Source organism: Cimex lectularius, unplaced genomic scaffold, assembly GCF_000648675.2.
Source record: "Cimex lectularius strain Harlan isolate CLEC.00 unplaced genomic scaffold, Clec_2.1 scaffold77, whole genome shotgun sequence".
NCBI classification, from domain to species: domain Eukaryota; kingdom Metazoa; phylum Arthropoda; class Insecta; order Hemiptera; family Cimicidae; genus Cimex; species Cimex lectularius.
Genome location: NW_019392836.1, coordinates 1,482,220 through 1,506,015, shown reverse-complemented (window position 1 = coordinate 1,506,015; position 23,796 = coordinate 1,482,220). Strand labels below are relative to the sequence as shown.

The window sequence follows — 23,796 nt, the reverse complement described above, 5'->3', positions numbered from 1 at the left end:
GTGTATATTTCTGACTTGAGCCGGTCAGAAGGAGGAAAAAATCGTTTGACCTGATTATTAGAGCAAGAATAATTTTGAATTTCCGAAATAAAAAAAGGATACGATTTTTTTAATACTTGGCTCGGTTTGATAACCTAATTCTGAATGTTTAGCAGACGGATCAGAATGAAAAATAGTCATTTACTGGCCTCAATAATGTTTAGTGTTATTTTAAAATCAGAAATAGAAAAGGTCAGCTATAATTTTTTTGCTCAATGTGATTTGTTTACATATTAAATTAAAATTTAAAAATATGTTTATACATTTTTTAGTGATATGTTTTTGTGCTAGTCAAGCAATTTTGGCATTTTGCGCATCAGTTGGGTTAGATTAGGTTAGGAGTTACGTACATGTTAGGTTAAGTTATGTAGGTAGTAAGTTAGGATAATGAAATGAAATTTGGAAATGAAAATTTTATCTTAATCCTAAATAAGAGGAACAGCGTGGTATTAGTAGAATATTATGAATACGAAAAGAAGACAGATTTCATGACACCGGTGGAAGTCAAAAACCCAACCAAAAAGACCCAAGAAACATATAGCTGATAATTGCCTGTGATTACAGAAGAAGAATAACTCAAACAAATGAACCCCCAAAGCTCTTCAATTTTATGGGATTTTGGAGGGAAGACACTGAGTGGTTCCTCTCAAAAGAAGTACGCGCATTAAAGGAAATATAGGTAGGGTTAGGGTTAAGGACAGGTTAGGTTAAGTTATGAATGGTTAGGTGGTAAGTTAGGATAATAAAATGAAATTTGAAAATGAAAATTTTATCCTAATCCTAAATAAGAGGAACAACGTGGTAATAGTAGAATATTATGAATATGAAAAGAAAACAGAAGATTTCATGACACTGGTGGAAGTCAAAGGCCAAACCCAAAAAACCCAAGAAAGGTACAGCTGATAACTGCCGGTGATTACAGAAGGAGAATATCTCAAACAAATGAACCTCCAAAGCTCTTCAATTATATGGGATTGGGGGGGGAAGAAACTGAGTGGTTCCACTCAAAAGAAGTAGACGCGTTAAAGGAAATATAGGTAGGGTTAGGTTAAGTTATGGATGGTTCGAAAAGGTTAGGGTTAGGGACAGGTCTGGTTAAGTTATTAATGTTAGGTAGGGAAAGGATTAGGGACGGGACAATTTTTTCTTAATGGTGTCTAAATAAATAACACTTTTGGTAGTGTTATTACGACCCGAAAAAAGCCAAATAAAAGAAATATTTTATATATTCTATTTTTAAGCTGACAAACGATAGAACACGAGCAATTATTTTCGAATGTAGCACATTATCGAACTCCACAATGATTTCGAGTTGCTTCTGAATTTTTCAGTATTCGTCGATTTTTCAACGCGATCCGGCCTAAACGGTGCTCGTCCTTTTCAAAGAGGAAAAGGGGTTAATTAAAAATAAGTAAAGGCCATCGATCCTGGTGTTGCCAACATCATATTTTTCAGACGAATGTGGTATTTTTGTGATTTAAAATTACACAAGACAGGTTTCATTTTTGAAAGACCCAGCCAACTGCCACCAAAATTCGTCAATTATTATAATAAGTAGAGTTGTAGAAAGGGAAAGAATGAGCTGAGAGAATATCAGGGCGAGAATTGATTATGACCAAGGTGAAAAAGAACAATTGTCAATATTTTTTGGGGGAAAAAAGGAAATAAAATCTAGGAATATTTGAGTGATTTTATGTACAATTTAAGTCACTTAACAAATTTAACATAAGTTTTCTCCCGTGCATCGAACCTGTTGACCGTCGAGAACTACCCATGAAAACTGGCCGGTCCGCCCGTTCTCGCTTTATTATACGATGTGCTTAACGACCGTCGATAAAAGTTAACGTTTGAACTCTGCCGGTTGAACTCAGAGGGTCGTTTATACAAAAATCAGCCGGACATCCCGCCTCTATGTTTCGAAACGAGAAGAGATTTCAATCTCTGGGCTCTTGAGCAAAGGATTTTATTGTTGAACTGAAAAAATCTTAATTAAGACGTGTATAAACAGCATTTCCTTTTACGATTAAGGAAATTGATAATAACTACGAAGGCTGGAAATTTTCTTCTTTTCAACCTGCCCACTGTTGTTTCAAACCACCTGGGAATAATGAATCACTTAACCTGTTATTATGAAAAATGAAATCAACCAGGTTGGCTTAAAATTCGACATAAGAAACAAACCATCTTAAGCTCTAGCAAAACGTTGATCTATTAGAATTTTATCCTATGATCGTCCATTTTTACCTTAATCCAAAGTTAACCGCTTCAGAATGCAAAAACAGATTATATAAAAAAGTACTAGATCAAACTTATTATCATTAAATTCATTATATTTCGTGGTCCGATTGACCAAATAACTTCTTTCAATTAATTTATTTTTGTGTAAGGTTTTGTTTTAGATGAAAAAGTTAGTGTCACGAGCGGGATTCGAACCCACGACCTCAATACGCCATTGCTCTAACCACTTGAAGTTACGATAGCTCTAGTGGTTAGAGCAGCAGCGTCATAAAGATTACCTTATTATCATTGTCACTAATTCCAATTATTCTATATATATTTGCCATTGCAGGATGAATTTGTGTCGGTGCCTCACCCTGTTTATACCCAGACCAGGACACAAATCACTGAAGATGGTTAATGTCGAAGCACGTTTGAGTCCAAATCAGCTATCTGAAATCCTAAAATTGAACCTTTAGGAGAAGATTCATTCCACAGTTTTACTACCTTTCAAAATAAACAGCCCTGACAACAAATTAATTACTTAATTAATAACAACAATAACAATCTTACTCTACAAAACTCTACTACAACCGATTTGGACATGGTATAAAACCGTGGGAAACCGCAAAAAATTCCAATACCCAATGTCTCCCATCTAAAGTCCTCACATCAATTATAAATACTCCATATTATGAATCAAATGCTTCCTTCCACAACGGCCATAAAATTACATTTATCCAAAACTTAATTCCTCAAAATATTTACCAAGTCCCATAATAATCACCCATCACCCAAATAGTCTTACCCAAGCTTTGTCCAATATAACTCAACCCTGCAATCCCATAAGGCATCTCGAGAGGAAATAAACCCAAGCCTTCCTTTCTGAGGAGTAGGTACGAAGTTTCATTAGTGAAGCAAAGTGGGAGAATTATTTGCTCCCCTCAATGTAAATATATGTCTATGTACCTGCAAATTGTATGTAATAACAAATTGCAGATTGTGATAAACCATTAAATTTTTAAAAAAATCTAGGTAAAAGTTTTCAATGAATTAACAACAAATTATATAATATTGCACTTATTTTTTAATTAACATACTATAATACAGTCTTTTTTTTAAATATATATATAATAACCTCATTTCATCAATAATTAAAAACAAACAAAAAAGGTATAATTTATTTTAAAAATAAAAATTGCACTACCTTTAAAATCCTTTTTAAACCCCATGTTTAAATTTAATTACATTTTAAAACAATGCAAAACTGTAATGATTACAGTTTGCAATAAACAAACAAAAAATAAAGAAGAAAAAATAGGTTTCACACCTGGTGAGTTAGAAGTAATTATCGTTAGCTGTATCGTTTGAAAAAAGTTATCGTTTATCAAACAATAAACGGTTGAAACTGTTCCTGTCAAGATAAAACAAGATGTTCCACGTTATTTTCATAAATGTGAAAACTAAACTCAATTAGAAGGAAACTGTTAGCAGTTTTTTTTTTTTTTTTTTTTTTTTCAATTTCAGTACAAACAGTGTTGTAGGTCAAGAGTGCATGCTTTCATGCCTAAGAGTATCACTTATACACTACAAAAGCTACTTTGCTGGAACTTGTACAGTTTGTGCTTTTTTTTCACTTTTTAGAACTTCCTTGGCCAAAAATTCTTTAATACTGTACATTTACACAAGCCTGTACAAAAATTGTCTCGTATTAACAAATGCACACTATCATCACATCATCGTCGACAGGTTCATGGACTCGTTAATACAAAATTGAGATCAAACGTTATGAACAGAACGCATGCCGCTCAAGGAAACGCAGCTTTGTATACGCTGTTTAAATAAGTGTCGAAATTTGTGTCGTACTCAGAATTTGGTTTAGGACGCTGCTTTTGCAAGAAGTACGGCTTGTAAGATGGTACAGTCACTGAAACTGAAAAAAATTGACTTTAGTTATAATACAAAGAAAAGTTGCAAATTTTAACTCACCATGTGCTGAATTATTATCATTTCTTTGTACGACCCCTTGGGATTTAAATATCTTAAAATCTTCTTCTGTAAATTCGATCGATCTCGTTGCTAGGACCTCACAATCGATTTGCATCATCGGTATGCTTCCATTTATGATGACAGAATCTGAAAAAATCCCCAGATATAAGATTAAAATTTGCAATTTGATCATTAGTAATCATTTTAGTCTGATTATCCTAGATTGTCTGTCAGTTTCACCATTTTCAGTTTTTCTGTGTGATCCGGTTAAGTATCTTATAAGGACATGGAGCGGGTGCCTTTAGTCGATTATATTTGGATTTTTTTATTGTACCAGTCAATCTTAGTCAGGAATTGATAAGATTAAAACATTTTATTTTTAAAAAAACTTACCATTTAGAGGGATAGTTGGAATTACAAAAGACATTTTGGGACGAAGTGTGTTGTTGTGCGCAACTGCTGGTATCAGAAGATGATCGCTTGAAAAAGAAACAACATAAAATGTATCGTCTCTTCTCGGAAGGGACCCTGGAAACGGTGCTCTGTATACATCCAAGGCGTGCACGATTCTTCTTTGCCTTAACAAAAAAAAAAGTAATAAGTTTGTGGACAAAAATTGAATTATTTCTTGCACTTACGATCTGAATAATTTTGACGATTTAAACCTCTGGGGGGTTTGAACCACATAGTGCCTTGGGAAGATTTTCGATTTGGCTTTCTTCGAATTTACTCTTGTAGAATTCAAATATCTGCCGTTTCCCACGTCGACAGCGATCCATCTTCTTAGCTCTTCTTCTAGCCTGAATTTTATAAAGTAATCAAGTCTTATAAGAAGAAAATTGCAATATTTTAGTCAACATACCTAATGGATTCCGACTGGTTTATGTACAAAGGACAAGTCGTTTTAGGAATCGTGCTCGTATTTACAGGTTTTTCTGAGACGTCTATCGAAGCCCAGAGTAAAGATCTACCACGGTGGGCGCCTCCGGTATCACTTTTTTGCTTAAATTCTACAGGAACATCTCTTGACAGCATGCTGTTGTAAAATAAGCCTTAATAAATGAACAAAGATCTTTTTAACAAGCGTATACCTCAATGATCCGATATTTAGAGAAATCATGAGAAAAACGGCGAAGACAGCAGTCGTCTTTCTCAAATTTGTGTTTAAAAGGGTTTTCGTCTTCTCTCTGTGCGGAAAGTCTGTTTCGAGCTCTTTTATCCTTGCTCTCAATGTGTCATTTTCCTAAAATCAAATCATTCCAATTTGAAAAATATTCAAAAATGTTTTCAAAAAATTAATTTACCATTTTAAGTCTGGAATTTTCTTGTTCTAAATCAGAAAGCCTCGCTTCAAGATTTGTAACATACTCCTTCTTTTTTTTCCTTGAAAGACAGGCAGATTCACGATTTTTGATCATTCTCTGTTGCCTTTTTAATGCTTTGATCTGTTAAAAAAAAGTACACATGCATCAGATTTCATTTTTTTTTTTTTTTTTTTTTTTTTTTTTTTTTTTTTTAAATTCAGAATGAAAATATTCATACATTTATGTCGTTTTTCTTCAGCCGGACATCATTTTCCTGTTTAATGTATGGCAAGATTGGATTCGGCGTTGTCACTGTGCAAGTAGGGATGCTGGTATGTACAGTGTTTTTTAATGCGGTCGATTGCAGGGGATTTATCTTATTCGGCATTATAAGCGGCTTGGGATAATCTAAAATGTGAAAAATCACTATCTAAAAAATTCTTAAGCTAATACGAACATTGTCGACATAACTGATTTGCGAGACCGACAAAGGCGCTATAGTTTTTGTCGTCTCTGCTTCAGTCTTGGTCTTGAGATTTATGACCTTTTGGAAAATTTCCTTTGGAAGTACGACTTGGGTCTGCTTTCCGACTGGTTTCAAACCTTAAAGAAAAATTAATCTTATAATATTTTCAAAAAATTTTTTTAAATTAATAAATAATCTTGTACGTACATTTTAAATTGGGAATGATTTTGATGTTGTTTGGGTTGATTTTAAGGACTGTCTTTATTTTGTTTTGCGTCGGAATTAAATTAATGCCCGTCTGATTGGGGCTTTCCGAAAATGGTGGAGACACTGGTGGCGTTTCCAGATGAAACTGTGAAATCAATTAATCAATCAATCAATCACAATCAAATAAACTTTACATCAACTTGAATAATTGCTGAGATAATATGCAATCTGGTTTTGATCTATTCATAAATATTAAAGTTTAATAATGACCTCACTACTTTAACAACCCTAGAATTGACAAACACTGCAAAGAAACCAGGACGAAATTGGAATCAACTACCATACAACTGACCTCACAACAAAGAAACCAGGACCAAACAAGAATTAACAACCTAGAATTGGTTACTTCTACAAAGACAAAAGACCAAAACACAACCATAAAATTAGTCAATACCAATAATACACAAACACTAGGATAAATTTACAACTATTCCACAATTGACCTAACTCCAAAGAAGCCAAGACCAACTTAACTCAAAATTGACTATAACCAGACAAAACTTAAACAATCATAAAATATTACTTCGAAGATCCCCAACTAAATGCTATGTGAATGACCACGACAGCAAAATACTTATTTAGATAGAATTTACAATATGTACAAACACATGGCCACTAACAAAATTTTAATAAAACTAAATTGACCTAGTAGGGATTAATAAAGATGCTGCTACTAGCAAGGACGTGACAAACTAAGAATTTACTTCACACTACAAAGAAACCATGACCAAATATTTTTTTAACAAGAAAAAGTGATTTGAATTTTTAAGCCTTGGTTTTGCAATTGTACATGGTCAATTGATTGTTTGAAATTAGCAAAAATTGTTATCACAATGCAAGATTATTGGTCACATGTCTTACATTGATTAATGTTAGTAAAAAAAATGGTTAAAAATTATTTTACCTTTACATCTGAGGAATTAGAGGATTCAGAGCTTAAGCTTATCGGAAAGTCAACAGGTGATATTGACTCCCTCTTAATCTGAAAATCATTATCCACCGAACCTGAAATAATAATGGCATTAGTGACATAAAACATACTCAACTGAGATCAACAAACCATTGTCGGCGATATCCGAAATGTTTGGCATAATGTCAGGCCATGGATCGTCGTCCTGCATCAACGAGTTGAGGAAATCGCTGTCCAGCGACATTTTAGCGTCAAGGGGATCATCGCCAGGAAGAAGTAACTGTTTTAAAATCACCGATAAAATATTTTCGTATAAATTGAACGATTTGTAAAATTTTGATCAACTTACGTCAAAATCAGCGTTAAACTGGTCCAAGAAATCATCTTCGTTTTTAAGGTCGTAGTCCATGTCTGTAACAAACAAACAAAATATTCGACTTCAACTTAAAATATTTCAGATCAATAAAAGTTTTGTGTGGAATTTATAAAGAATAGCTTTTGTTTAATATACATGATTTTGTTAAGTTATTCAGAAATCGTGAGATGCGGTCTGGTGTGATGTAGGTTTCAGAAAAACATTTTCTTTATCGTGCCAACGTTTCGATCTTTATTGAGATCATCTTCAGGGCCTGGGATTTACAAACATCGTTTAAATTTATCAAATACATGTAGGATGTGGAAAAAGTGAATTTATACAATGCAAAATATATTTTTTTTAATATTCAATCAAGGTATTTAACTTTTTTCTACATCCTACATGTATTTATTAAATTAAAACAATGTTTGTAAATCCCAGGCCCTGAAGATGATCTCAATAAAGATCGAAACGTTGGCACGATAAAGAAGATGTTTTTCTGAAACCTACATCACACCAGACCGCATCTCACAATTTCTGAATAATTATTGATTAACGGTCACTAATCACCACACATTTTGTTAAGTGTTAGGTTCAAGTGAAATGTATGTCCTCTGTCTTATTTTACAACGTATAGAGATTCTTAATAATTGTCATATTAAATCCATTATATTTAGTAGTCTATTGACCAAATTACTTTTCTTAAAAAAAATTGTCATATTGCTTTTGTACTTCATACTTGAAAGAAACACAGCATCAGGAATTTTGCTGATTAGTCAGTAAAATCGTCCGAACAAGATGAAATTTTCTATTCGTAGGCCAAAAATTATACTGTCAGAAAATTCCTAATCATTGGGGATTGTTTAGTTCAGTCCTTGATAATAATTTAAGAAAAAAAATATATAGTATACACTGAATAATCATGGAAGAAAATTCAAAAAAACCAAATTTTTTGTTTAACTTTTTTGGTCCTCTTTAGTACAAAGTTCCACTTCTGGCATGGATCAAGTCCGTTAAGAGCTTTTTGCATTCCTTGGAAAAGATTTCTCATAAATTACAATTAATTAAGGTTTTTAGTTGAAATGTGTAGAGATTAGTGACCGTTAATCGTTTTTAGTTGAGATGAAAAAAAGTCAATGGCACGAGCGGGATTCGAACCCACGATCTTCGGCTAGATACGCCGCTGCTCTACCACTTGAGCTATCGTGACCTCGATCCACTCGGACATCAACTTCCTATCTCAACCCCACCTTATGAGTTTTCCCTCCTTTTTGCCATTTTTCAAATTTCGTGTAATCGACCACGAAATTAGTGAATTTAATTTCTCATAAAACTCATTTTCAATTTCATTCAAGTCGTCATCCACAATATGGTCTCTATGGGGCCTGGAATGAACGTGCATTAGCAAGAATCTCTCAACGATGTGGGGGGGCCACGACTGAATATCAATTATTTTAATAAGCGTAATTTTTGATGATTGTTTTCTACAGATAAGAAGCTTTAATAACAAAAAAGCTCGGAGACTAGCGTTGTAGACAGTATATTGGGTTTATCTATGTTATATAAGATAACGCACATTAATAACGATTGCATATGGAAAAAATCTAAATAAAACAAGAGAATTTGATTTTAAAATTAGCTTTTAGAGATAAAATGTCTCAAAGGTTAGTTGAAAATGGAAGCTAGGAGGGTTAAAATTTGACGATTTTTCCTTTGCGCTTTGTTACAACGCGAGACGGTCAGTGGGTTTCGATCTTGACATTGGCCCGGGCGTTAACCCTTCAGCTATTGCCATGAGAAAGTTCGCCCACCTTCTTCCTTCCTTAAAGTCATTTGCCTTTCACATCATAAGCCACGAAGAGCTTGATGAAATCGTCCGCTTCGCCGTTCACCAAAGCCCTCGTGTCCGGGAACGGAGGAAATACGTGAAAAACGGCACCAACTCTTCTCTCTCTATCTCTTTAATTTTTCATTTTGAAATGGTGCGAAATAAAAAAAAATATGGACAATGATCAATTAAGCCGCGAGAAAAATGAAAAAAATCCCAATGGAACATTAATTATTTAATAACAAAATAATTATAATTGACTAATTATCAACTTTAATGTTGACTAGAATACAACTTTAGCGTAAAAAATACGCCAAAAACAAAAAACAATATAGCAGAAAAAGATGAAATTGGATTTCAGTATAAAAACTCAAATTCTTTAATTTTGTTTTGTTTTTCGTGATACATACTACAGGCACCATGATGTATAGATAGATATACAGGGTGTCCTTTTTACATGGCCCGGCTTAATTTCTCTTGAACCAATGATGCTATCGAAAAACAAAAATTATACAGGTTACCTCAGGCCAAGTTCAACACAAAAATTTCAAACATGACCTTATACATCCTGGCACATCCTTTTACAGGATTTTTTACGCTGGAAACAATGGTGCATTTTAAATTGGTCAAAAAACGACAAAGTTATGGCATAAAGTAACCGGCAGCGTAATTTTGACGAGTAGCTGAAAATGCCATGTATGTTCGCGAAAATCCAAATTCTTCTCTCCGAAATGTTGGAAGGGTTTTTTTGGTTTTTCAAAAAAAAAATATATATAGATGTACACCGGGCTTGCAATTTTAAGCCTTATCGCTCTCACCTTGTCCAGGGACTTCATTCACATCCTAAACCATTGTTTTGTCGAACGTGTGAGGAGGAAAATCCGAGAATTTCGTACTCTTGTCCTCATCAGGTGGTTCACAGTATCCACGTTTGGTGTGGACTTCTCTGAAATAAATTAATTGTGCCTTATTTCTACGAATTTAAATGGCACTCATTCCTCAATTTTTTCAGGAAGGTTTTACGAAAACCATTAGACGATGTTCCTCTGCAAGAACGACAAAGAATGATTCTCCAGCTTGATGGATGCCCCGCACACAATTGTTTGCAGGTCAGACATCCGGGATAGATGGATAGGAACTCTGACCTAGGAAAGGTAGAAAAAAGTTTGAAAAAAAACCAGTAATTTGGTTTGATATTTATTAATCACAGTCTGCCTTGAGTAAATATGGAAAAAATTGCTCTTTTTAACCACTCTTCACTGGTGCTCAGAGAGGTAGTCAGATGAGATGGATTGACAAGCAGCTGGAGAACCATTCTTTGACGGTTTTGCAGAGGAACATCATCTCATAGTGTTGGTAAAACCTTCCTCAAAAAATTGAGGAACTGAGCATCATTTAAATTTGTAGAAATAAGGCACAATTAATTTATTTCCGAGAAGCCCACACCAAACAATAATACTGTGAACCACCTGATGATGACAAGAGTACGAAATTCTCGGATTTTCCTCCTCACACGTTCGACAATAACAATGGTTTAGGATGCCATTAGAGGTGAACTTGGATTCATCAGCCCATAGGATGTAAGGAAGGTTTTCTTCAGCTTACCAAATCGGCATTATGCAAGGAGCGTTAAGACGCCTGTCATAATCAGAGTTCCGAAGTCCCTGGTCAAGATGAGAGCGATATGGCTTAAAATTGTAAGCCCGGAGTATATCACTAATTTTATTTTTTGAAAAACCAAAGAACCCTTCCAACATTTCAGATTCATTTTTGCGAACATACATGACATACTCAGTTCCTCGTCGAAATTTCGCTGCCGGTTACTTATTGCCATAACTTTGTCATTTTTTGACCAATTTAAAATTCGATTGCACTATTGTTTTCAGCGTAAAAAATCCTTTAAAATGATATGTCACGATGTCTTTTGAATTTTTAAGTGGAACTGGGCCTGAGGTACCCTTTATACTTTTTGTCCAAAAAAAGGTAAAAATTTGAATCTAGATTAGAAACTATTAAACATGTAGTTTTGGTTTTTGATAGCGTCATTGGTTCAAAAGAAATTCTGCCGGTCCATCTAAAAAGCACACCCTGTATAAAAGTATAAATGTTGAACTGGCACTGAATATACCTAATAGGCGTGTCATCAAAACCTGCGAGTGTAGACGGACCCAATGTTTCCACCGATTCAGTCCTACTCCATTATAGTCCATAAAGAGACCAAGATCCAATAACAAATAAAAACCCTACTAATACTACTACACCCGAACTAAATAAGAATTATCTACTCTAAAACTGGATATTGCTACTAAAACACCAGGACCAAATATGAATTATCATGTTGTTCATAGTTTCAATTTGTTCTTTCTCCACATGAAAGTGTATAAATTTTATTTTGTAAGGATAATTTTCCCGCAATGAGCACGTGGTCCTTTTTATTTAAAACTTTATTTTTCTTTTTTTTTTGTGTTGACGTTTCGAGCAGTTTGCTCATCTTCGGAACTATTATTATAGGTGTAATCGAGCATGGATTGCCGTAACGAACGGCTCTCCCAACCTAAACAATAGTCACAGAAGGTGAGCAAACTGCTCGAAACGTCGACACTACTGTCAAAAAGAGAAAAATAAAGTTTTAAATAAAAAAGGACCATGGGCTCATTGTTGAAAAACTGAAAAAAAGGCACCAGGACCGAATAAGATTTAAAAATTCTAGAACTGATTATATATCAAAGACACTACAACCAATTTGAAAGTTACTTCCCTAGAATTGACTAATGTTACGAAGACAACCAGGACCAAATGAAAATTAACTATCATAAAATTGGATGGAACCACAAAGAAACTAGGGCCAATAAAGAATTACATACCCAAAAATTTGCTGGTAATATAAAGGCACGATAACCAAATAAGAATTAACAAGCTTAGAATTGACTTGACTAATACTACACCAGGACCAATTCGGAAATTCCCAAAACTGACTAACACTGCAAAGACACCAGGACCAATTCGTAAGTTACTGCCAAGAATTGACTAATACGACAAAAATACCAGGACAAAATAAGAATTAACAACCCTAGAATTGACTAATACTACAAAGATACTATGACCAATTCGGAAGTCCCTAGAATTGACTAATACTAAAAAAAAAATCCACGATCAATTATTGGGAAGTTACAATTCTTACAAAGACAATACCAACGAATATTTAACTGATTAACTTTTTCTACAAAGAGAATTCCAACAGATACTTCCCTGTCCGTGAATTCACTATTACTAGAAACTACAAACAAAAATCCTGAATTAACGTTATTATTATTTTCAATTAATTAAGGTTTTTGTTGAGATAAAAAATTCAGGGTCACAAGCGGGATTCGAACCCACGACCTTCGGCTAAATACGCCGCTGCTCTACCACTTGAGTACCAGTTGAGAGCTCAAGAGGTAGAGCAGCGGCGTATTTAGCCGAAGGTCGTGGGTTCGAATCCCGCTTGTGACACTGACTTTTTATCTCAACCAAAACCCTAATTAATTTAAAAGAATTTATTTGGTCAAGCGGACCACGAAATCTAATAAAATGTTATTATTATTACACAAAGACATTGCGTCCAACCTTGATTTGAATAATACTAAAACAACAGCAGATTACATATTAGTCATTTGGGAAGAATTTGGTTTTTCATGCTTTACCTTGGTGTAAATGAAATTTAATCAAAGCTAAAAAAAACTGACTATTGTACTTTTTTTGACTAAATAAACTACGTGCTTGAATACACAAAATATAAACAAAAATATGATAGGAAAAGGCCTAAAAGTGAAACTGAAACATTGCAAATCATAAAAGAGCACTGGAAAAAAAGCCTAGAAAGGGGCTGTAAAATGATTGAAAAGCTAGAGCTTATTTCTTCTCCATACTTCGTTTTTACTAGAAATTAAGTCAGGAGAAAAAAAGAAGATTCAATGCTATATGCAAATTGTATTTCCCTCGCTTATCAACTTTCCCCATGGTTTAAAATAAACGGACCGTGTAGTTTCACAACCGATTAGCGGAACGTAGGTTTTTAAAGAGATATTATAATAAAAAAAATTAAAAAAGTGTGCTTCGTATATTTCATTCTTCAAGCTCAAAACATAAATAATAATGTTTGAACGAAGAATAACGTTTGAATGAGTGAATAATGAAGTTATTCACAATTTAGTCAAGGGGTTGGATAAAAGTAGAAACAGAAATGAGATATGGTTTTATTCGAAGCTGTACGAAATGCATTAAAGCTTAAATGCTATGTTCAATACTTTCTTTTCTTAAATGAAAGACAGCAGAAGAAACAGCAGAAAGCAAGGGCAGATTTGAGACGATTTGTCCTAGGGGGAAAACTGGATGCTAAATGAAAAAAGAAAAACCGTTTCAATTATCTAAGGCTATAAGGGCTATCTAGGCTATAAGGGTGGTTTCAACCCTTTCTCGAGTGTCGTCAAAGAAATGGCTGGTACAGGCTCAAAAACGCAGCAAGGATTTAAAACAAGGGCAGAAATTTGTTTTGATAATAAAAAGAGTAATTCCGAAAGCGGAGGAAAATTATTCATTATTCACACATAACGGTTCAATTTAATTAGAAATGGCTGTTAAGATCCATAATGAAGAACGGGCGCAATTTTACGAAAACAATGCTGTCGTAAAATATTTAATTACTCCAGAAGTAATTATTTCTAAAAGGCATTGGAAACATCGAAGATTGAACTTTACAACAAACCAGTGGCTACATTTGAACATTTATCTATCAATTGATTTTTTTTTAACGCTCAACAAATCATTAATTCCAAGACATTGCCACCAACAAAGATCTAAATGAATGACCAAATTATTATCACTACAAATACAAAAGATCGACGATTACATAATTATTTATCTCCCAGTAACAAATACATAAATAAATTGACAATCATTGAAAAAATGAAACAGTTGCCTTTATGAATTCACTATTACTACAAAAATGGCAACTAACAAAAACAATAAATTGACCAGGTGCCACTACTAATACGAAACAACTAACAAACACGTAAATAAATTGATTAGTAGCAACTACAATACGGAAAACTACGAACAAAGGCCTTAATTTAATTTAATATTACTAGAAGTACGAAACCACTAACAGAAGCCAAAATTAATTCATTATCACTAGAAAGATAACGCTAAAAACAGAAACATAAACAAATTGGCACTACTAGAATAACAAAACCACTAAAAAAGGCCTAAATTATTTGATTATCACTACAAAGAAAGTCACCATTAAACATACAAATAAATTTCCTAGGTACCACTAACAAAGGCCTTAATTAATTCAGTATCACAACAAGGATATGGCCATCGAAATAGCCAAAAATAAATTGACTACTACTACCACTACAAAACCAGTAACAAAATAAATTAACCAGTAAATTAATTTTCACTACAAAGACATCACCACCAATAACAACGACAAATAAATTAACAACCACTAAAAGTATGAAACGTCGAACAAAAATTATCTACCTAGTAATTGGCTATCACTACAAAGAAAAACCACTAAAAAAAGACCTAAATAAATTGACTACGTACCATTACAAATACGAAACCACCAACAAAGGTCTAAACTAAATAACCAATCAAGAATATTGCCCCCAAAAAAGGCAAAAATAAATTTACTGCTACTGCCAATACAAAACCATTAACAAATGTCAAAGGCATTACCACGAAAAAAGTCATATAAGAATTGACTGCCACTACAAACACAAAACCACCAACAAAGACATTAATTTGGATATCACAACAAGTATATTGCAACCAAATTGATTACTACTACCAAAATAAAAAGTTAATAGAATTTGTTACACATTAGTGAAAAAAAATTACTTCTACTTCGAAAGACAATATCACTATAAAAAAGATCCCTGCCAACAAAGGCATCAATGAATTGACTACCCCTACAAATACGAAACCACCAACAAAGCCCTAAATTAATTCACTACCACTACAAATACACTGCCACCAACAAAGGCCTAAATTAATTGACTACCACTACAAATACAAAACCAGCAACACAAACCTCTATTAATTAACAATAACTACAAAGACATCGCTACCAACAAAGACAAATGAATTGACTACACCTTCAAATACGACACCACCAACAAAGCCTAAAGTAATTAACTACCATTACAAATATGAAACCACCAACAAAGCCTAAATTAATTGACTGCAACTACAAATATGAAACCACCAACAAATATTAATTGACACGGAAAAATTAATTATTGTAACGTTTTGAACTACAACCACCCTAAAAATATAACCACACGAAACGTCGAATTAAAACAAAAAGTGCATTTAATCTTGCAATCTACGTAAAGCTTAGTCAAAAACTGAACTGTTTGCTGTATATTTATGTACTTGTTGATTGTAATGTAATATTAGTACATGAGATTTCAATCAAAATAAAAAGTTAATAGAATTTGTTACACATTGAAAAAAAAAAAAATTAGAAATTACTTCAAAAGAATCAAAGAAGGCGACTCCCCTCAAGACTATACAGTGTATAATGAAAATATGTAAATAACCTCAAATTACAAGATGTATTAATACAGGTAGTAAGAAAAAAAAAGAAAAAAAATAGCCAACAAAGACCTAAATAAATAAACTATCACTGCAAATGCGAATCACCGATAAATACTAATTGACACCGATAAATTGATTATTGCTACAAGGGCAGCAACAAACACCAGTGATCTTAAAATATATATAGATAGATAACATGCATTATTTACATTAAATAGGAGCATTACATATTATACAATATGTGAAGCATTTTAAAGCATGGATGGTTATCCGTCTGCCGGAAGTTGGCTGTTCTTTTTCAGGCGTGCAAAAAAAAAAATTAAAAATTAACTATATAATAATAGTAATAATAGAAAACTATAAATATCTCTCAATATCTACGATATTTAACCGATCAAGCAACTGAGACCTGGAAAGCGTTTTTTACCTAGATACAGGATACGGAGCTCTGGCAGTATGGGACACTGGGCAACAAAATAAAGATATCTTCCCTAACTCTTCGGTTACAGAGCGCACAAAAAAAATTTCCGTCGTCTTCCTTCCATGGCACATAATTGACGGACACTTCCTCGCATCTAAGTTTAAGTAGCCATGGAAGAGTCGGGAGTTTCATTGAACCACAATCTTGAACGTTTAGGTTAAAAGTTGCCTTAGAGTGGTCTAGGGCCTTAAAAAGGAGATACCTCTTTGGGGGCTGAGCTCGATGCTCACAACTCTCACGATGTTGATCACCTAGCCTGCACGAAAGATCCACGGTATAATTGGGCCAACTCGAGAGGTTTTCTAAACAAAAAGAAAAACTGCAACCATATTGAAAAGCTAATGTATTCCATTGACGAAACCAAGAACCATTAGATTTAATAACCTCGAGAGCAGTAATTTTGGAGATTCGGACAACAGGGCCCTTGAGTACCCTTAAAACAAAATGAGATATGCAAAGAAAGCGTAAAAATGAAAATTGTATATTGCCGTCTCAATATAAAGCATGTAGTTTGGAGTGGAGTTAGGCAATGAGATCTTCCTAATAAAAAAAACGAAAAATATAATACATGTCTTAAAATATAATCATCCACCAAAGGTCAAATTTTAACAAAAAACACATTTAATCTCTGTAAGGCTTACCCAAAAATCGTACTGTTTGCTATTTATTTAGGAATTTTTTGATATTGTAGTTCCTTGGGTGTTCAGTCAGAATAAAAAATTAATAGAATTTATAGCATTTAGGAAGAAAATCTACTCCTACCACTTCTTGTTAGATCGTCGACGCCGAAATCCACAACAAAGTCGACCATGTCGTCTTTCAAAGGGGCCAACTTCCAGGCAAGGCCTATCGGCAAGTCGACACCACGTTTTCAGCCGTAACACTAAACACTGACACTCAACGAACTCCAATTCACATGAGCGATAAGATAACAGCCAGGGAACAAACTAGAAATAAAGGCGAAACTCATCTCAATCGACTTGTGGACGATGTCCGTGAAAAATGTTTCACCTCATTTCAATTGATTGATTCTTGGGGGAGGATCATAGGGACAAATTTGTAAAAAAAATTTATCTCAAATTTAAATTTTTACAGAGGCTATATGAAAAAATTGAAGTTTATGCTTGATCCGAAATCAACATTAAAACTGACTGAAGAAAACGACAGAAAAAAAATCCCTGGCCCTTATAAGTTCAAATTTGATTTTTTTATTTAAAAGCTTTCGACAGGTTAAACTTCCAGTAGATAAACGTGGCCGAAGAGAAAGTTTTTTTTATTTTGCAGCTTTGCTCAGAAATAATTCGTGTTGGAGGATGCCATCCTTGGCATGTCCTTGTATGCCTTTTCCTATTCGATTGCAATCTTACATCCGTGATATTATTTTTACATTAGAAGTGCACTAAAAAAATTTAAAAAATTAAATGAAGTCAAAACAAAAGAGAAAAATTTTAAATTCAGAAATACTGAATTTATTGTTCAGTGCAGGTGCAGATATTGACTTTATTCAAACAACAACTGTAATAACGTGTGTGTGTGTGGTGATTAGTGACCGTTAATCGATATTTATTTAGAAATCGTGAGATGCGGTCTGGTGTGATGTAGGTTCCAGTAAAACATTTTCTTTATCGTGCCAACGTTTCGATCTGTATTGAGATCATCTTCAGGGCTCAAAGTGTTTCTCTTCTGTGTAATTGTGCCATTCTTGCGTATCGTGTCGAGAGTGCAAAAAAAACTGTAATAACAAAAAAGTCCTTTATATTGTTTTAAAAAAGAATATATGGAGAATAAGCATGTAAGGTTCTTGAAATTCTTGAAAATATACATCAGGCTATGTGTAGTAAAATTCCTGCATTCACAATTGTTAAGAACAATTAAATATAAAATAATTGAATTCTTAGTCCATAAGAAAATTAATTGCAAATAAATTTCAAAAATAAACAAAATTAAATAAATATATAAACAATTTATTCATTGAAGTAAACAATATCAAAACAACAATCAGTGTCCGGTTTTAAGTAACCTAATTGATGGTCGACCGTCGACGGGTACTCAATATACCACCATCCGCCATCTCTAACTACACATTCACGCTAATAAATTCATTCTCGACACAAAACTTGACAATAAAACAACCCTGTTTTCTTCAAAAATCAGAACAGTGGAACCATAAATTCGCTGCCGTGTTCAAATGGTCATATCGACTAGCACACCTACACGCTCCCCATATGGAGCCGAGTAGTTGAACCTTTCTAGTAGGTGGGTTCGAGCAATCTTTCTCAACATGCCGGACACACGTCTTTGACCCAACAGTAAGTGTCCGTGTGTCAACCTCGCATGGCCTATTCTTAATCGGGTTTCTTCCTTTCTTCTACGAGTCAGATCGAGATGGCCACCTCCTTCTTGGCTGTATTTAAACTATATATACTTATGTAAAGCATTCTGAAACATTTCAGCACAAGAATGCCATAGCGTGTTTTCAAATTAAGCTAGAAAAGATAAAAAGTATGCTAAAAAGGAGATTTATGCCCATAATTTAATAAAGATAGAAAAAAAAACATTCTAACCGTGATAAAAAGTATTTAAAAACTTAGGCAATGTTGAATCAACGTGAGTGAAATACAAATTGTATATTTAAAAACAAAAAATATACATATATATATACACCTTAGTTTTTTTTTTTTTGTTTTTTTTTGCCGTTGGGTGTATTTACGGTGGAGGTCATCGACATCAGGACCGGAAGACCATCGCTTCAGATGGCGTCATCATTCATCAATGTATCCAAAATAATATATATAATAATCCATGAATAAATGTATCGATGAACCTGAAAAAATCTAATTTTCATCCAGGCCTTTAAAAATTAGACAGTGTATCAAGTGATTCATCCGGCCTTCCCACGACTGGTGACCTGCGTTTACATTCCATTTGTCAACAAATCCATTCGGTTTTTGTTAATTTAGTTTAAAAAAATATATTTAAGTAGATTAACTTTAACTGACCTAAGTTGGTGTTGAGCCCGTTGAAGTTGGTCTGCTCGCTCGGCATTGTGATTCACAATCTCGAAAAAAAGTAAGGATATAAATAATAAAAAAACAACCGGAACTTCTTGGTTAAAAAGAAACACTTCAAGGAATAATGCTAAAAACTCGGATGACCCGATGTCGGGTCTAGGCTAGAAGTAGACTCGTCATCGCGGTTCTGCAGTCATAAACTCACGAAAAAACGAGCCGCTGATTTGACAACGGTTGGTTTTGAGGCTTTGCTGCTGTTGTCGCATAACTCGCAGAAGTCTGCGAATCAATCCTGGGCTGTGCAGTGGGTATCGGTTGGGTGGAGGAAGTGGTGGTGGGGCGAGGTTGTAGACGTCACTAGAGGAAACAACCTCCATCCTCAACCATTCCAATAGTCGGAGGTTCGGCGCATTGAGCTCCTTCCGTACTTAAAATAAGTATTTTGTATACTTAAACTTAACACAAAAACATCGCAACCAACAAAGGACAAATTAATTGACTGCCACTACAAATACAAAACCGCCAACAAAGGCTAAATTAATTGACTATCAATACAAATATGAAACCCGCAACAAAAACCTAAATTAATTGAATATCACTATAAAGAGATTCCCACCAACAAATATTAATTCACACGGATAAATTAATTATTGTAACGTTGTGCACTACAACCACCATTGATCTTACAATGTAACCACACGAAACGTCAAATTTAAAAAAAGTGCGTTTAATCGTGCGATCTCTGTAAGGATTAATCAAAAACTAAACTGGTACATGAGATTTCAATCAAAATAAAAAGTTAATAGAATTATTACCTAAAATGATTAGGAATTACTTCAAAGAAATCTTAACTAATAAATTTTGACTAGGAGCCACCACAAACAGGAAACTACCTACAAAGGCCTAAAATTATTTTATTGTCACTAGAGAAGATACGAAACCTCCAACAGAAATCTAAATTAATCAACTATCATTAGAAAGATATCGCTACCAAGAGATACATGAATAAATTGGCATTAGTAGAAAAAAAAACACTAAAAAAGGCTTAAATTTTTTACTACCATCAAAGATAATGATTAACTCACTATAACGACAAAGACATCACCACGATAAAAGCCATAAATGAATTGACTGCATTGCATGAATTACAACACCACCAACAAAGGCCTTAATTAATTCAATAACACAAGAAAGATATGGCCACCAAAAAAGCCATAAATAAATTGACCACAACTACAAAACAAAACAATTAACAAAGTCCTATATTAATTGACTATCACAACAAAGACAACAATCACTGCAAATAGGCAACCATAAACGAAGACCTAAATAAATTAACTAGATACCACTACAAATACGAAACTACCAAAATGCCTAAATTAATTACCTATCACTATAAAAAAATTTCTACTAACATAAATAAGTTGACCATCACTATAAGTACGAAACGTCGATCGAAGATTATCTACCTACTAATATTAGGTGGTGGAATTGTGGTGAGGCAAGGTCTCTACGTCACCAGAGGAAAGCAATCTGAACCTTTCCAAAATAAACTTAAAAATGTATTTCAATTAATTAAGGTTTTTAGTTGAGATAAAAAAAGTTAGTTCACGAGCGGGATTCGAACCCACGATTTTCGGCTAGATACGCCGCTGCACTACCACTTGAGCTATCCTGACCTCGATCCAGTCGGACACAAAGGAGGGAAAATTCAAAAGGCAGGGTTGAGATGGGAACGTAGAGTCCGAGGTCACGATAGCTCAAGTGGTGGAGCAGCGGCGTATCTAGCCGAAGATCGTGGGTTCGAATCCCGCTCGTGACACTGACTTTTTTTATAAAAGATAGAAAGATATTAATTGGTCAATTGGACCACGAAAACTAGTGAATTTAAAAATGTATGTTCTTTATTTTCAGTTCATTTTTTATTTGAATAGGTTTCCGTCAGCTGACGTTACCTCGAGTATGTATTTCAAATAATAATTCATCAAACAATCGAATTCCAAGTGTTATATTGTCTTCCAATAATTAGTCCATAAAGTCATTTATATACTAATGTTCTTTTTTAGTTGTATTTATTTTATACCGTGGATGTTGTTGGCAGTAAAATCTTTACTTTAGATGGGTAATGTAACAGGGTTATGATCAGTCAGGCAGCTTTCGACCTATATTTGTCTTTCTTTAGGGCTTAGATATAATGTTGATATATAAATTACAAGTGACAGTCATTAGTGAATACCGTTATTTTTAATGACTACACCTAATTGGTTCACAGCTGACTGACCTCAACCCTGATAATACTACCGATTGATTTTTAGTACTAAATACATACATCACTTTAAACTTTCCATTACTTTTAATGTTTCTGATGTTTGATGTTATTGAGTCTTTTTTATTACAGATTCCAAGCCTCTCTAGGTAAATGTATTTCGTACAATTCTAATTGCCCAGTAGCGTAGGCGTATAACATCCATGTAATACATAATTGTTCATATTATCCCTTCGAAATCCATCAACGGGAGTTTTGTTTTAAGCCTCTTGAGCAACAAGACGACAAGGAGGATAAGGAGAATCAAAGCGATGCAGCTCAGCACGCTGAATCTCCTCATGTAAGTCTGAGCACTGTGAACAACGATTATATCCCGATTCATGCTTATAAACGAACAATTCTAAAAGAACGTATGCTAAAATGTTCAAATATTTTGAGATAAGGATCAGCTGGGAATTTTTTTTTTTTAAAGAAACTATAGAGCTAAATTCATCATAGCGTTTAACGAAGGCTTATACCAGTTCTTATACCTTGTGAGTTTTGATTTAAAAATCGTTTTATTGGACTGTTTGGATTTTTTCAGTAAGAAGCATATCGCCAGAATATATGACGGTCTGCGTTGATGACAGCTCTGAAATAAAAGGTCACAGCGGCAAAAACCCCTCCGACGATGATCAGAGTTATCAGCACGTTCTTTTCCACCTTTCTCGAAGATCTCACCATGTGCTCGCATTTAGGACGAGAAGGCATCCTGCAATCTCCTTCGCCTCTTTCTAGCATTTTCCTTTTTTTTTAAACTTCGGACTCTTAACGCCTCCAACCTCTGAAGTCGATAAAACACACTTGACACTATAGAACCGATAGGAGAGTACAGTCTACAAAACTATTATTCCATATTGTACTTTTTGTTCATGTCGTCAAACATATGTCGATTAACTTGAAAATAAAGCATTAATTCGGATGAAAACTTTCCATACACATTATATTCGTATTACCTTTAAATTAAAATTATTGGTTTCTTTTTATAATAACTTTTAACAAATAATTTAATGAATATCGAACACGGAAACATATGAAATATAACCAATGCCTATCATATTGTGTCGAAAGACCTTAATTTCTTTTCTTTATTTTTTTTAATTTTTTTTTTTTTAGTTTATGTTCCAACACGAACAGTTTTGTATTTGGGGGATAGAGGTCAGAAGGGGGAGTTCTACATAAAGGTTGGCGCTGTATTTTATGGATTTAGAGTGCCATTAGTTCAACAGAAAAAATAAGAAGCAGAATCGCTTGAGTCTTGTAAGCCCTGTTGAGTTGGATTAGGAAAAGGTTAGCGGCTTATTTGGGATTTACTGATACAGGGTAGAAAAGCAACAGTGGGAAATCTAGGATATGGGGCTTCCAGGAAAAGATTGTACAGGCCAGGTGCAGACGTTAAAGATCCTCATTGTCCTTCTAAGGGCGACCGAGTATACGGAAGCAATTCTGAGACATCCCAAGGTGATGGAGGGCAGTTTGGTTCCCGATTACTCATCGTCAACAAGACAAGAGGATCTTTAACGTCGGCCTTATCGGACGTTTTGATTCTCAAGATGAGAGCTGACGCACTTCTGCATACGACGGAAAAGTGTTACCGCCGCAGCATTGGTGTAGTGGTGTCCCGGCCCCTAAGGGTCAGTAGCCACGCTCTCCGCTTGTCCACTCCGAATGGTCGGGCCCTCATTGTGCGTCGGGTCGTACGCCGCACGCGAGGGGCTAACGGGCCGAAATACATCAGCCCGTCCCCCCCCCGCGTACTCCCTAGATAGAGAAGGTGACTCTATCTCTCTGAGTGTAGAGGCTCCTCCAGCGTAGAAACTTTCGGGAACGCCCCGACAGCGGTTTCGGATTATAAAGTGGGATTGCTACCCACCCCCTAGATGAGCACTGTGTACGGTCAAAGGTCTCTTATCGAGCTCAGCCTACACCTGCTGCACGTAATCGAGGGACGCCATAGGTCTAGCCTAGGTGGTCCGATCCTTCGCTTCCCCAAGGGTACCACGCCGGTCATACGCACAACAATGCAAAGCATACTCGAG

The 23,796-nt window shown here is 34.6% G+C and overlaps 1 protein-coding gene across 2 annotated transcripts; it reads right to left on the bottom strand.

The window, feature by feature from the left end:
• Positions 1 to 3,750: 3,750 nt before the first annotated feature.
• On the bottom strand, positions 3,751 to 19,721 carry LOC106669590 (cyclic AMP-dependent transcription factor ATF-6 alpha). Of its 2 annotated transcripts, none has more exons than XM_014399167.2 (14): positions 17,204 to 17,342; positions 7,542 to 7,603; positions 7,343 to 7,472; positions 7,187 to 7,287; positions 6,223 to 6,367; positions 6,021 to 6,152; positions 5,788 to 5,957; positions 5,550 to 5,690; positions 5,337 to 5,488; positions 5,108 to 5,281; positions 4,884 to 5,045; positions 4,639 to 4,823; positions 4,246 to 4,392; positions 3,751 to 4,189 (listed from the first exon to the last, which is right to left on the bottom strand). In XM_014399167.2, exons 1-14 carry the CDS (start codon positions 17,250 to 17,252, stop codon positions 4,065 to 4,067), a joined length of 1,875 nt encoding a protein of 624 aa, XP_014254653.1. In that variant the 5' UTR covers positions 17,253 to 17,342; the 3' UTR covers positions 3,751 to 4,064. The 2 variants fall into 2 exon arrangements, with proteins under 2 accessions (XP_014254653.1, XP_024084365.1); XM_024228597.1 differs by lacking the exon at positions 17,204 to 17,342 and adding an exon at positions 19,441 to 19,721 and having other exon boundaries at positions 3,790 to 4,189.
• Positions 19,722 to 23,796: the final 4,075 nt, after the last annotated feature.

Bases quoted from the DNA above. Each gene is read 5' to 3' on its own strand.
- LOC106669590 (XM_014399167.2), bottom strand. From the start codon at position 17,252: ATGGTCGACTTTGTTGTGGATTTCGGCGTCGACGATCTAACAAGAAGT. The intron at 5,489-5,549 runs GTAAATTAATTT...ATTTGATTTTAG, and splicing joins AAAATTCCAGACTTAAAATG to GAAAATGACACATTGAGAGC. The intron at 4,824-4,883 runs GTAAGTGCAAGA...TTTTTTGTTAAG, and splicing joins TCGTCAAAATTATTCAGATC to GCAAAGAAGAATCGTGCACG.